The sequence below is a fragment of the Sardina pilchardus genome, chromosome 14 (assembly GCF_963854185.1).
Source record: "Sardina pilchardus chromosome 14, fSarPil1.1, whole genome shotgun sequence".
Lineage (NCBI taxonomy): Eukaryota > Metazoa > Chordata > Actinopteri > Clupeiformes > Clupeidae > Sardina > Sardina pilchardus.
This window is the reverse complement of record NC_085007.1, coordinates 9,348,877-9,363,978: the sequence shown is the minus strand read 5'-3', so window position 1 is coordinate 9,363,978 and position 15,102 is coordinate 9,348,877. Positions and strand designations below refer to the sequence as shown.

Genomic DNA, 15,102 nt, shown 5'->3' with positions numbered 1-15,102 from the left:
TGTAAACTAGTGTTCTGGGTCTATGATCTGGCATGATAATAATGAAAACTAAGCGTGAAAAAATAGTGTGAAAAACAGAACATAATCTTGCGCTTCCTTACTGCTGCTATCCATGCCATTCCTCGCCTTTTTGTCAACTCTGAAACATGGCGTGTAGGCTACTATTATTTTTCCACGATGGAAAACGATAAAAGATAAGCTTCATGTTACTCTATTGAATTTTATAACACAGCAGAACACTTGAAAACTCTATAGCCTAAACATAATGATGTTGCAACTGAATCTGATTCTTGAACACTTTTATTTTGAAAGCAAAGCACAAAGTAGCCTACAAAAACACATCCATAATTTTCAACACAGCAGATCTTCTAAATCATCTAGTGTATCATCACTTCTGGAGGACATCAGAGTTACATTAAAAACACTACGATTAAGATATATGACATGTTATTCTGTGTCAATGCTCCTTCCACATGTAGTGTATGAAAGTTACCCATGGACAGTTCTGCTTTGCAAAGTCATGGTTGATTATGTGGTAGATTCATGGTAAATAGTAGATCATCAGAACTTGATCAAATATGTTATCAGAATTCGCAGATTAATAAATAAATACCATACATAAATACATACAGTATATAAATAAGTAGATAAATAGATCAATAAAAAAATCAGAGGAACTCCAGCCCACAAAATAATTCCATAAATACAAATGAATAAAATGACATCCACAGGAATTCAATATGAACTTCTAACTTAGATAATACAATTTGTATTTACGATGACAAATGAAATTTCCCCAAATATAAGTTTGGAAATCCATACTGTGTGAGTTTAGGGATCTTGATCTCAACCCTACAACTCTGCTAAGGTTTTGAAATAAAATGAAACACCCAGACAAAAGGCTGCACATTGTGCATACTGTCTGGGTGTTTGGTTTCTGGTGGCTAGACGTGGCGATTTTTACACAAGCGTGAAAGTCGTCATGCGGTCCGGGACATCCCGACTCTGGCACATGTCCACCCGCTGTCCATCACTGTACGCTGTGCTGATGAAGTAGCCCTCGTACTTCACTGACTCGAAGCTGGTCCCTGTTTGCCCAGAGACCGTCTTGTGGAACAGGAATCGCGTCATGTCGCCGCTGATGCTCTTCAGGTTTTCCTTTTTCACCTCCTAAAAACACAACAGAAAACATTTAGAGGGAAAAAAATCCACATAGCTTCAGCTTCAGCTGATGGCCAGTCTGGTGCTTCACAGCTAGGAGAGGGCCGATCGTTTGAATAGAGGGAGCCATCACTATAGAGCACACAGATGTGTCAAAAAGATTAACGTGTTGATGGAATACGTTAGTCCATCTGAAGATGGAATACCCATTGGAACGTTAGTTAGTCCATCTGGGAGGATCGGAATGTTGTTGTTTTTTTTTTTTGCTGCACCAAAATGAAGACAACAAACATTCCTCATCTGTGTGCTCCAGTGATATCTTCCTCTCTTGGAAAGTGTTCAGAATTGTTTTGTTTCACTGGGTCTCACTGAGCTTGTGAGATATGCCACAGACATGACATGACAAGTAAGTAAGAAGAGAATATAATGCCAGTTGCAGTCAGGCGCAATGATAGCTGAATGTGTGTGGTGTTTTCGAATTTACTGTACCTCTAAGCCAAGAACAGGTTTCCCAGAGGATGACGTGCATGAGAGGTAGAGGTCTCCTCCCACCCCCAGGGCAATAGGTCGGCCTTTGGCAGGTGTGACGGAGGGTATGTATGTTGTCAGTCCCAGTTGTACTGCAAGCCATAGAGAAAACAGATGTTACAAGCTTTCAATGGCCATTGGACATGCATAAAATCAACACTGCTCAACCAAAATCACAGAAATGATTTTTACGAAACAACACTGACACATAATCGCATGACCACAATCACAGTTGATAGCATGTTTTAGCTTGTGTAGCGACAAATAGCGGGTTCGAGTCCAGGCATGTGCAGGGCTGAGCCGAGCACTCTAACAACACACGGATTACATTGGTGCGGTTTTTTTTTTAGGGTGTGTGTGTGTGGGGGGGGGGGAGTGTAGTTTACACAGCTGTGCAGTAAGTATGTTAAATAATCATGCTGTGCAAAACTACTATGACCTTCAGAAAGACTGTGAGGTTGGTGCCAGTAGAACCGGGTTCCGTGTGTGCTGCGTTCTGCTGAGTACTCACCCCTTCTGCTCTTGTTCCCACTCTGGAGAGTGATGGCCTGCAGCTCCGAGGTGACTCCTTTACTTAGAACCAGGAACTTGTTTCGCACATCACAGATGAAGCACTTCTGCTCCTCTTCCTCAGACGCGTCATAGTGGTCAGCAGCACTTGCTGTTTTTTGACGGACTGTCGGTGTCACAAACTCTGAAAGGTGATGAGTGGCATTTGATGAGGTGTATCAAGGCATAGATATAATAAAGCTTCATGATATCTATGTATCAAGGCACATCACTGTAAAACTGAAGGTAGCCGTTCAGATACTGTTTCCGAGATTTTATGTTCTAGAATGATGTGCTTGGAATTCCTTTCAGAGGCTCAGCTAGTGTTCACTGTTAATCTCGATCACCTTCCTCAGATCAAAGTGCTAGTACAGTATACATTGTAAGAAGACCTACTGTAGTAGCCTCCTGAAATCTGTTTTTTTTTTTTTTTCCCAATATTCTACAATCGTTGGAAGGCGAGCTTTAGAAGAGCTACTGTAAAAGTCAAATTACCTTCCACCACATTCTCAAAGAAAATGTTGCACAGCTCCTCGTCAGAAAATTCAGTGCTCTGCGGCTTCAGGGTTTTCTTCAGCCGGTGCACGGCGATGACGAGGTTTACCAACTGACGCATGTTATGGGGCTCGTCGGTCACCTCGATGTCGATTCCTGAATGCAGGTCACACTCTGCATTGTGTTCGCAGGTCTAAAAAGACACACACACACACAAACACACATGAGTTAGAGTTACACAATACACAAACATCAGTCCACAGAATTATTCATTTTGTTAAGATGAATTTCAATAGCTGGCATTAGTAACAACAATAAGGGGTAATATTGAGAGCATACATTCATTGAAATGTCTGTATCTGTGTGAAGAGATTAAATGCCTCACCTCGATCATTGACTCTTCTTCCACATGTTTGTAGCTGTTGCAAAAGTAAAAACAATGTCCATTAAGATGTAAAATGCCTCCAAGCCCTCTCTGATATTTGAGGCTGTTATTGTAGAAATGCCACCATCACCATCAGTATGAGCCTATAAGCAATGCTCTAACCAACTTCAGTTGGATATCTCAAGCTAACAAGTCACTTATCTTGAGATCTTGTAATTACAAAAATTGTTATCTTGTGAGATTTCGTTACATATACTTATCTTAGGCCTACACCTGCATTTCATTGTCTTGTGCACAATGATAATAAAGTTTAATCTATTATAATATAATTTAATCATATTGAGATCTCAATACAATATACAGGTGACCTTTTTTGTAAACAAACTCTAGGGATATTTGTGTTCAATGTTGCTCATTAAATATATCTAACCTTTCTGAAGTGGCAGCCAAATTGAAATACACGTCAGCCATGATGTTAAACTAAAATGGAAAAAGAAAAAAAGTTTAATCTCAAAACAACTGTCACATTAGGATTATTAATGTATAATGATAAGAATATCTCAATTGTAATGTCATCTTACCAGTTAGAAGGATGAGGAAATGCTTCTTAAGATGTTGATTTCAAGTACTTTGTATTATATGTCGATGAGTTGATGTCTCAGAACATTCTGATCATCACACACAGAGTCTTGGTTTTATAGGACTGAGCTGGCAAACCCCCACACAGAAAAATCTAAAATTGCAACATTTATATCAAAGACTTACGCAATTACAAGAGGAAGTAAACATTCCTGTACTGTATGCTGTAGGCCCTATACATTCCTGTACTGTAGGTGTATGTTAACTTATGCACTTTAAAAATAGTTTAAAAGATTTACACAGACCTGTAATAAAACATAATCTTCATTGCACCTTATATCTGAACATGTACCTGAAGGTATGCTTGAAGGATATGAACATCTTTTTGATGTTTCCCCTGTTAGGCTACTGCTTTTCGAAACAGAATGATCAATTTAATTTGGTCTTTTCTTTTCAAATAATTTACAAAAAATTAATCTTTCTCCAAGTCATAACATTTAACATTTTTATTTTCTTTTTTATTTCTATGTGATGATTTTGCAACCATGTAAAGTGACCTTGGGTGTCATGAAAGGCGCTTTAAATAAAATGTATTATTATTATTATTATTATTATTATAGTTCTTATCTGTTAGCTAGAACAGCAGTTAATAAAAGTTGCGTATGGAAGGAGCCCCAAAGTGGGATGTGGTAGACCAACTGTATTTACAGTAATTTTCTGTGTATTAGCCACATTGAGTATAAACCGCAGAACAGTGTTTAATGCAAGTTACAAGAAACAAAACCATAATACTGTAACCATCCCTGTGTGATGAAGGTATTCTGATACTTTGGGTTTTTTTTCTTTTTGGCTCTTTCTTTCTTTATTTTTTGAAAATCATAAGATTCCACTCCTGCCTTTACTGGAAAGTGTTTATCTTCTCTTTTGGCCAGTCAACGTAATCTAAGAAATCCTCCCAAAAATTCTGAAAACAATTTAACAGAGAATATGAAAACAAACTCATGATACTGTGAACAAATGAAAAGACAAACTCAAACTATACTGTATGACGAGACATCATGTATCCACAAACAGAGGTGGAAAAGTCCAGCTTCAGAAAGTAAAAGTCCCACATATCTGTGAAAGCCATTTACATATATCAGCTGATTATAATTATCACAACTCTTAAGCGAGGTAGAGCAGCTAACTATAGTGAGATCACCTGTGTCAAGCGCACAGGTAAAACCAATACATGGTTGGATTACTACTTTCGGAAGCTGGACTTTCACACCTCTGGCCACAAACACGTATAGGCTTAACATTCTATTTCTAGTTCACATCTCACCAAGAGACGAGCACATATTTAAACATTAGCGACATAAGCACCCAGATGCCGAATGTTTCTGGCCCCTTGGGGTTTTCAAATCCCAGTGATGAGGACTCGCAAGAGCACTCAATGAGGAATAACATGGGCCTAATAGTTCAACAGTGACTGGCATATTTGCCGTGCATGATACATTAGTTAGAACAACAGTTAATAATAGCCATTGTGATCTATGAGTTCCACTCATATCACACTGAGGACTCATAATTACTGAGAAGAATTACTCACTGGTGACCTAAAAGGCTAAAAATATTGACTGCAGACAGTTTCTAGTGCACTTTTCAAAGCTATATATGGCTGTAGACCTAAAGGGGTGGAAATGCAGGTGACCCCTTTTTTAAAAAGAACACAAGGTTGTGTTTGGAAGGAGCCCGGAAGTAAGATGTGACAGGCCTATTTACAGTAATCTCCTGTGTATTAGCCACATTGTATAAGCCGCAAAACAGTGTTTTATGCATATTAATATCAGAATATCAAGTGTTTTATGCATATTAATATCATATTGACCGCCCTCGTGTGTATTAACCCTAGCTGGAGAAATTTAGCAAAGTCAATGTACTATTTTCATAGTCAATTTACCCGATTATTGATGTTGCTGTTGAGTATGCATGAGTGTGTGCGTACCTGTGTGTGTGTGTGCGCGTTTGTGTTTAAAAAAAAAAATCAAAGTAGGGCTGCAACTAATGATTATTTTCACAGTCGATTAATTTAAATTATTAATAATATTGAGTTTGTGTAAAAACACTAAAGCATCTTTGAAAAATAAATGCTTTATTACTATTATCGTCATTGTTGTTATTATGGTATACTGATACTTCTTTTTGGCTCTTTCTTCATTTTGAAAATGTCCCTTTACTGAGAAGTGTAATCTAAGAAATCCTCCCAATAATTCTGAGAGCAATTTAACAGGGAAAATGAAAACAAACTCATGATGATACTGTGAATAAATGAAAAGAGGAACTCAAACTGTACTGTATGACAAGGGAAATCATCCACAAACAGAGGTGGAAAAGTCCAGCTTCAGAAAGTAAAAGTCCTACATACAGTGGCGAGAACATGTATTTGATAAAGTTGACTAGAAAGAGGAATATGAATTCATCATTTGACAATTGATCTTAATGCCTTAATTTGAAAAAAAAAAAAAAAAAAAAAAAATTGTAAAAATCAAACCGCTAAGGACACCTATTTTCTTTGTGATTGAAGAATGTATCGTAAATAAATAAATGGTCTTCCTTAAATGCTAGGGGGATTTAGGGGCAGGCAGATTTTTATTTTTAAAGGCCAGCTATTTCATGGATCCAGGATATTGGGTTGGGATATTATGCATTGTGATAAAGTTCCCTTGGCCGTTGGAATTAAAATAGCCCCACATCATCACACACCCTTCACCATAGCTAGAGATTGGCATGGTGCTTTTTCCAGTAGGCCTATTAGCTTGTTTGATTTGCATTGAGCATCAATAGGCCTACTGGAAAAAGCGCCACCCTTGTGGGGCTACATGCCCACCAACATGCCTGTGCAGTCTTTCAGTGTCCCAGGAATCGTTGACAAAAAAATATTGAAGAAAAAAAAAAGAAAATCCGGAAGGAAAAAACTCTGACTAAACCTAGGCTATAGGCCTATGACTATAGCATGGCGCTCATAATTCAGTGTTGCAGGAGGAGTTTCAGCCTTCAGTTTTTGCTATGTGTGTGCCATTTCCTTCTAAAAGATTGTATTCATTCCTCCCACGATGTAACTGTCATGACTTGACACCACAGTAAGCACTTAGACAAGACACATTTCATTAAGACATTTCATTAAACCACAACTACAACTCCAGTTAGACCTACAATAAATATCTGATACAGTACTTTCTCAGATTTGCCTCAGAATCTGCAACTTAGAATAGAGATGGATAATGAATGATTGCTGATTGAAGAATTATGTAAAGGAGTTTCAAACAATGACATTAGCAGTTTACAATATCTTAATATTTTAGTTTAAATGTAAGCAAAATCAATTAGCTGCATAAATCCTTTCCATTTGTTCAACACAGTTAATCCAATAATGCGTGGAGTCTTTGATCAATTTAAGAACTGTGTTATGTTTTTAAAAAAATGTGGAAAAATGTGTTAAACCAGTGAATCGTGCAAACACATTTTCAGATTTCTGCTGTGAAGGTGAAGCTCAAGATCAAGTGGATCCCAGTTTCATTAAGTGCATCAATGGAGAACAACTGTAAACTACGTGCTATGTCAAATCTGTGTTGAATCTGAGTGCTATTCCAGACAAAATTTGAGACAGATTTGAGGCAGATTAGAGCAATATGATGCATATTTAAGAGCGTTATGATGCATATTTGAGACAGGTGTGAGCTGGATCTGCTCCAGGCAATTTAACAACCTAGGGAATTTCCCTCACATGCCAGCTCTGGGATGGTTAATAGTAGAGATACAGGTAGTCTAGCACTTAAACTGGTTTGGATTATAGTGTGACAAGCAAGCAGGAAGTGGTTAGGCCTATTACTGTAGTAGGAAGCAAACTTAATGCCTCACCGGTTTATGACTCAGTTAGCAGTTGATGATTAGTGTAATATTCCATGGCTAGTTCAGGCAACTACTCGTTATATTCCATGTCTAGATCATTAAACAAAAAATATTTCAGGACTGTTTGCGCTGCTTCATACTGTATTTACAATGGGTAATGAGTCTGTTCATGTGCTGTGAATATGAGGCATTACTGTTGTTTTAGGAAACAGTCAATGTAATACTGTATCGGACAACAGCATTCTTGCACCAATTCAGTTATGAACCAACTTGTTGTAAACAGGAAAGTAGTGGTGAAAGAGGTGTGTGTGTGTGTGTGTTTCTGCTGGCGTATAGTGGTAATAAGAAGAGGGTAAACTATGCAGTTGGTGAATTAACTCTTTTGAAAGGTGGATAAGCTCTATTTATGAAATGACAGAGGTGGATAAACTGTGTTTACTTGTGTTCAGCCTCCACTACATTCCTGGTTGTGAGAGTAATTATGTCTTTTCTTTATTATAGGTGATTCATTTCCTCTTGTAACTGGTACCGTCTATTTAGCTGACTCTACATGAAGGTGTTGTGGGCAAGGAAGGGGAAGTATTGTGTGGAGGTGGGTTGGTGTTGGTAAATCGATGCCAACCCAACCTCACCATCAGAGGATGTGATGCAGTTGTGACGGTGTCACAGACCAGAGTCCCTCTAAGCCGTTAAGGCAAGAGAAGGCAACACCCTAGACGGAAACTGGCAGCACACAAAATACCATAAGACCAAAGGACCATAGTAAAAAAGTCCTGCTACATACAGTATGCGCCAACCATTCACTTAAACCTACCGATTCTAATTAGCACTCTTCAGCCAGGTAGAGCCGCTGATTGATGAGATCACCTGTTTTACGTGCACAGGTAGAACCAACACATGATTGGACTTTTACTTTCTGAAGCTGGAGTTTTCCAGCTCTGCCCTTCATTGCACAGATGCATGAATGGAGATGTCTGTGTACATCTAAAAACATGTGAAAATCTGAACGTAATCACAACATCCAACACAAAGTTATTATTACAGTAGTTAGGCATGCAAACAATGATCTGGTTGTTGTTGCATTTTTCAGGGCTCTTCTGTTGTAGCCTATAGGCCTACTGCATGATGCAGGATGCAGTGAAGTGAAAACCCAAAACTGCACAGAAATCAACCAGTGCAAACTACATGTACACCTGAGAAGGACTCACTTCATAGGCATGCCATATTCCCACCGGGATTGTTTATGTGAGAGCATGATGTGTGTGTTTTCACTGGGGAGAGGCTGCTGATGTAATGTGATGATGCTTAACTGTAAACATTTCAAAAGAGTTTTTTTTTTTTTAATCAGTGTCCTGGCAGGTGTGGTTTTACCGTTAGGATGTGCGTGTGACTGTGTACTGTAGGTGTGTGTGGGTGTGTGTCACTGTGTGTGTGCGTTCATGGAAGGGCTGGGGGGTGCAGTCGATATGCTGACAGATGGTGGATACTAAATAGAAGTAAATATCTTACAAGAGTGTAACTTTATAATGGCCAAAACACCTAATCAACGCACCTGAAGAATTCCACACAGGCTGTTATGCCGGCTGCAATATCCACCCGTCAGCACGCAGCGCTTACGACTCTGGAATCTCCACTGGGTGTGGCGTGTGAGATTACCCAATCAGAAGTATTCTCTGGTGAGCACACTGTCGTCGAAGGAATTTCACCCAGACGGAATGGGAACAGGAAGTGAGGTAGAGAGTGAAAAAATAAACAATGGACTGCACGCTAGTGTGTAAGAGTGTGATATTACAGTGTTGCCTACCCATGGAGTTGTGTATGGAGCTTTTCAAAGGTTGGATTTCATTTGTGAAGTGAAGACTTATGTAGTAGAGAACAGTACATGCAATTCCACTGCAAGGCATAAAAGCATCCAAAAGAATGCGTCCACTAGAGTGACATGATGAGACCCTGTGACTCAGGGAGGAGTGTGTGTGTGTGTGGTGTGTGTGTGGGGGGAGGGGGTTGTTATTGTTGCATGATCTTATCATGTGTTCCCATCCACACACACCCACTCTGATCATGAGCATTGTCCTCACACACAACAGCACCCCCTCTATATCCTCTGTAATTAGAGAACAAAGGTGTTGTGCAAATCATTTCTAAGAACTAAACATCAACATCAACAATTATTTATGGAAAAACACCAGCAGAGTTGAGTATTACTTTACAAAAAGCACCAACAACAATAATATATCACAATCCAAGTGGATGTCTTCACTCATCCTCACAGATGTGGGCACTCTAGAAATGTTGGTTTCTCACTCATCACTTCCACTTCTGCTTTATCACCCTTGAGTGACAGAAGTGACTTCCCCCAACACAAACTCCAATCTGTCAACAACACAAAGGAGTACCTAAAATACTTAGTACGTAGAACCTAGTGCTATACCGGCATGACAAACAATCAACCGCACAGTGATAATGATATGATGATATTGTGTTGCAATTTGATTCTTACCCTTCTCCATTTTATTGCTCTGTCATTGGTGCTGAAAGCACCCTCATCTCCCTGGATGAGCAACACTGATGAATGGAAGTGTACATAAAGAAATAAAGAAATAAATATATTAAGAGAGAGAGAAAGAGAGAGAGACAGAGAGAGAGAGAGAGAGAAATGCAGAGAGACAGAGAGGGGTATCCAGGAAACTATATATGATTCCTATATTAATCCTCATTATGCACACTGAAGACAGTAGCCTATGACTCTGACCAAAGAATGACTGGGATCATAGGCTGATGTACGTGACATCAGTCCAGAGAGGGCAGTGTGTTATAGGATACAAGGTGATGTGATATACATGCAGACTTATGGGGGCCACTTTCTTGTAGAAAGACTGATTTGGGCCCCGTCATTTAGGGCCTCTCTCATTCGTTGTTTAATCTATCCTCCCTTCCTTCCTCGGCCCTTGTTCCCACTGATGTAGACAAAGAATGATGGGGCCACAACAATGGGATAGTCTATCCAGCATTCTTTATATATCAGTAGGACCGAGGAAAGAGGTTGAGAAGGGGCCATACTGTAGTATGATCTGAGACTGTCAGCATGCAAAGGACCATGGGTCTTGGCCTCTTCCCTTCCTGTTCGACCCTGGAGTTAAATGGACAGGGTACAGACCTGACATGTTTTTGATACATTTATGGCAAATGGACTGCAAGTATAGCGCTTTAACTGACTCCACCGAGCACTCAAAGCGCTTTACAATGTCATGCCTCACATTCACCCATTCATACACACACACACACACACACACACCGATGGCAGAGGCTGCCATGCAAGGCGCCAACCTGCGCATTGGAAGTACTTTGGGGTTACAGCAAGTGTCTTGCTCAAAGACACTCAGTTGCTGGACGACCCCTCCGCTTCCTGAGCCACTGTTGCGGGTTCCGTGCTACAGACAGCTGCTGACAGCCAGAGAACACCTGTTCTCCCCAGCTCATCTGATGGATCTCTTTATACATCGACCGGCGCATTACTTGGGCATGAGGCAGGCCACGAACCTCTTCCTGTTAGCTATGGAAGCCTAGAGGGGTCACACCCCTGTAATGTTTCCTCTGGGGCATTTCAAGATTCTGCAAAACACTGAGGTGGCACACCTGGTTTCTGTCGATCTGGGCCAGGATTCCCAGATTCGTTAAGAAGCTCTTAAGTGCTAAGAACTTCTTAGGAGCGCACTAAGAACATTCTAAGAATACTCCTAAGAAGTTCTTAGCACTTAAGAGCTTCTTAACAAATCTGGGAAACTGAGCTGGAGGAGTGCCATGTTTGCTTTCCAGGACGAATGGATGAGAGCCAAACGCACCACCCTGTCATGTGTCACAGCAGGACCATTTCTGGAGCATATGTTAGCAGCTATGCAGTTAGCATGGTGCTGTGTTTTTATAGGCTCCTCTGTCTGCCTCTGAGATCAGGAACTGCTCTCTGTCTGCAATGATGCACACTGATGGATATAGCCCTGATTAGGCTCTGATATGCATGCATGCAGAATGGCTTCAGATCATCTCAAGGCGCCTGACCTCACTCAGAACGGAGTCTGTGGCACTCTGGAGAGCAAACACATAGACTCAGCTTCCTTCCGATGAGGGCAAAGCCACAGACTTTTTTTCAAACAATTTCTACAGAAAGGTTTCGGTTGGGTCCTGCTTTCTGACGTCTCTGACACCCGCCTTCTGAAATTTCCTTTACATTCTGAAAATAGGTTTCCTAGGCAGCACCTTTCTTCAGAACTCACAGCGTGTCTGCGTGCAGTTTAACGGTGTTCTTGAGGTGAAGTTGGACGTCACACACCTAAGATAACTGTTGTTTGCAGAGGGCGTGTTCCACTTTTGCAATGTTTAGGCCTACAAACGCATGCACACAAAGAGTTAAACTGAACTCTTCACTGCTGGACTGAACTGCCAAAGTGTCAGTGAACAGAGCATCATTTTAACATGATCAGCAGTCTGAGATGCACACAAACTACAGATCGCAGCCACAGATTAGCATGAAGCAACCATGAACTCTGCGTCTCTCTCTCTCTTTTTTTTTTAAGTATATATTTTTCGGCTTTTTATGCCTTTAATGACAGAGACAGTGGAGAGTGACAGGAAGTGAATGGGAGAGAGTGTACTGTACGGAAAGGACCACAGGGCGGGAATCGAACCCTGGTCGCTGGGGCCAACTCTGCATCTCTAGTCAAAGTGGTTGTATATAATGTTGTAACCGGGGTGGGCAAACTACCGTCCGCGGGCTGCTCGCTATTTTTTTCCTGCGATAGACGACGTTGTGGTTAGCTTTGGTGCAAGCCGCTTTTCACTTTTCTAAGAGAATGTCAATGTCAATGTATATATAATGTCAATGTAATAACAGCATGTTTCATAGAACTGATACTCTTTAGAAATCTCCATGACAGCAGATCTATCTTGAACATTAGGCTACCCCATTAAATTGGGAACACGTTTCAATGTGCACGAAAGGGATTCCAACTGTCCGCTTGCGTTTGGTGCCTAAAATCAGTGTAAAATATGGCCTCTCTGGCCTTATTGTTTCAGTTGATATTGATATCTCCTTCTTATATTTTAAAAGGAAAATCATGAAGGTTCCCACTACTGACCATTTAGAGACAGGCACAGCACTAGCCATGGGCTATATTTGAGTGGAGATGGCAAAAGATCATTGAAAACTAAACATACATGCTCTTAAACAATGCACTTAAAGTGACAGTGCACCATTAAATGAAATTAATTACATTTTTTGAGACCTGCCACCCAACTTTCAAAACCCAATGTGGCCCTTGAGCTAAAATCCTTGTTTGCCCAGCCCGGTTGTAAACCATTCTTTTGCCATCTACTGGACATATGAGGCAGCACACATCAAAAACAGATGAGCAAAACACGTTCATGCTGATTAAGTTGTAACTACTTTGCAAATTGAAAATACAAAGTAAGATCACGCACGTCCGTAAAAAAAATGGCCAGGTGCGAGATCAAAGAGAAATTATTGTTATTAATTATTATTAATAAGGACACGTAAAGATCCGTACACTGAAGAGCTCCCACTATATATTTTCAAAGGAAGGGCAGCAAAAGCCTGAAATGTTACTTAATAAAAAGACATATGGGAGCTTTTCAATGTACGGACACTGCCTTGTAACTACTTTGCAAGACAATAAAACAGAAATATATTGATCTTTTTTGAACAGGGTTATTTTTTATTTCCTATCAAACAGTTGATATTGAAAGTATTCAATGCAAAGGGTGGATGTGCCACTGTTAGTCAGTCATTCCAGGAAAATAAATGAATTAAAAGACTCCACAACAAGGAAAGAAAGAGAAGCTGGTCCAAACGATGCCTTAACATTAGTTTCCCCTGGTAACAGCACTTTACTCTTGTACCTGAAAAAACTTAACACTTTATCTAAGAACTAATCTTGATTTATAGTCTCTGCAATATATAGATTCAGATTTTTTATATACAGTGATCCTTACCCTACCAAAATACCCAGCATTCTCCTTTAGAGCAAGGACGCACAAGTAACGGGTTCTTTTACAATATACATTCTTTCATTTGATACAATATAAATCGGCCTATACAACTGCGCATACAGTACAATATATTTAAAACAGCTGAAAAATATTTACTTGGAATCACATGGTCATTCTCAAGGAAACAGTTCTTGACATTACTCAAAAGAGAAGAGAAAATAACTAATAGAAAGGCAGAAGAAACTGAACGAGGGCATTATTTTTGAATAACGAGAGGACTGCTGGCACCATGTACAGGACTCATGTTTCTTAAACATGGTCGAACGACTAGAGGGAAAGTCTTCAGTGGACAGAGAGGGTTTGATATACTTCGATAGCACGCTTCCTGAAAATTGAAGATGAACTGTCTTTAGTGACTGAATACTGAAATATCTGAATGGCTCTCCCACTCCTCCACATCTCTCACACACACGCACACGCACACGCGCACACACACACACATGAAGCTGGAATGTTCAACTTAAAATGTAAAACACAGCAGAGGATAATTGGCAACCAGTCATATTATGTTGGGCAGAAGAGAGGCAAAGCTTCATTGTGATCATTGTATTACAAAGTCACAGAACTGATTTAGGAAAAATAAACAGCAAGAAAACACACACGCACACACACACAAACACACACACACACACACGCACACACACACACACACAAACCTGACGGTCTGTTGCCTCAAACCATGGAATGGATTGTGGATTAATGAAAGGACATTATGGCACGGAGGGAGGGATATTGGCAAACAATCACATTACCAAACAAACAAACAAAAGATTTTCACAGAGGCGCCTTGCTCTGAGGAAACATAAGGTGCAAGATAAAGACACTGCATCTCTGAAGCTCATAGAAACTGATCCTATTTTGATGATAATCGTTATCCTTAAGGAAGAAACACTGCCTTATTAAGAACTTGCATTAGTTCAAGTACGTGTACTTGGTTGGACAAAAGTCGTCACAACACATTCCTGGTATTTTGGCATGTTTTTTTTCTGTTTTTGTTTACAGCTAGTGTTTTGTGATTTTGATTTAGGCACCAAACATCATTGCACTTTCATGTTAACCAAATAAAAATGAACAGCAAAAGGAAACACAAAACTAAAATCTGTATGCGTGCGATGATCAGTGTGAGTGACCAGCACCAACATGGCGGCCTTCAGTGGCTGGAGATGTTTTCGTACCGGACATACTTATGTCCTTTAGGACAAGTGAAGTAGAGCAGTTAAGCAAAGAAAGTGGATGGATCTCTCTCACTCGCATCATTGCTTACACACTCACTCTCTCTCACTCTCTCTCTCTCTCTCTCTCTCTCTCTCTCTCTCTCTCTCTCTCTCTCTCTCTCTCTCTCTCTCTCTCTCTCTCTCTCTCTCTCTCTCTCTCTCTCTCTCTCTCTCTCTCTCTCTCTCTCTCTCTCTCTCTCTCTCTCTCTCTCTCTCTCTCTCTCTCTCTCTCAGGGC

The 15,102-nt window shown here is 40.2% G+C and overlaps 1 protein-coding gene across 1 annotated transcript; it reads right to left on the bottom strand.

Annotated features, from left to right (window-relative positions):
• Window positions 1-284: 284 nt before the first annotated feature.
• Window positions 285-3,780, bottom strand: il1b (interleukin 1, beta). Its single transcript, XM_062554715.1, has 7 exons — window positions 3,700-3,780; window positions 3,549-3,598; window positions 3,119-3,152; window positions 2,734-2,926; window positions 2,201-2,383; window positions 1,651-1,781; window positions 285-1,170 (listed from the first exon to the last, which is right to left on the bottom strand). Exons 2-7 carry the CDS (start codon window positions 3,587-3,589, stop codon window positions 961-963), a joined length of 792 nt encoding a protein of 263 aa, XP_062410699.1. The 5' UTR covers window positions 3,590-3,598; window positions 3,700-3,780; the 3' UTR covers window positions 285-960.
• Between the last annotated feature and the right edge of the window lie 11,322 nt (window positions 3,781-15,102).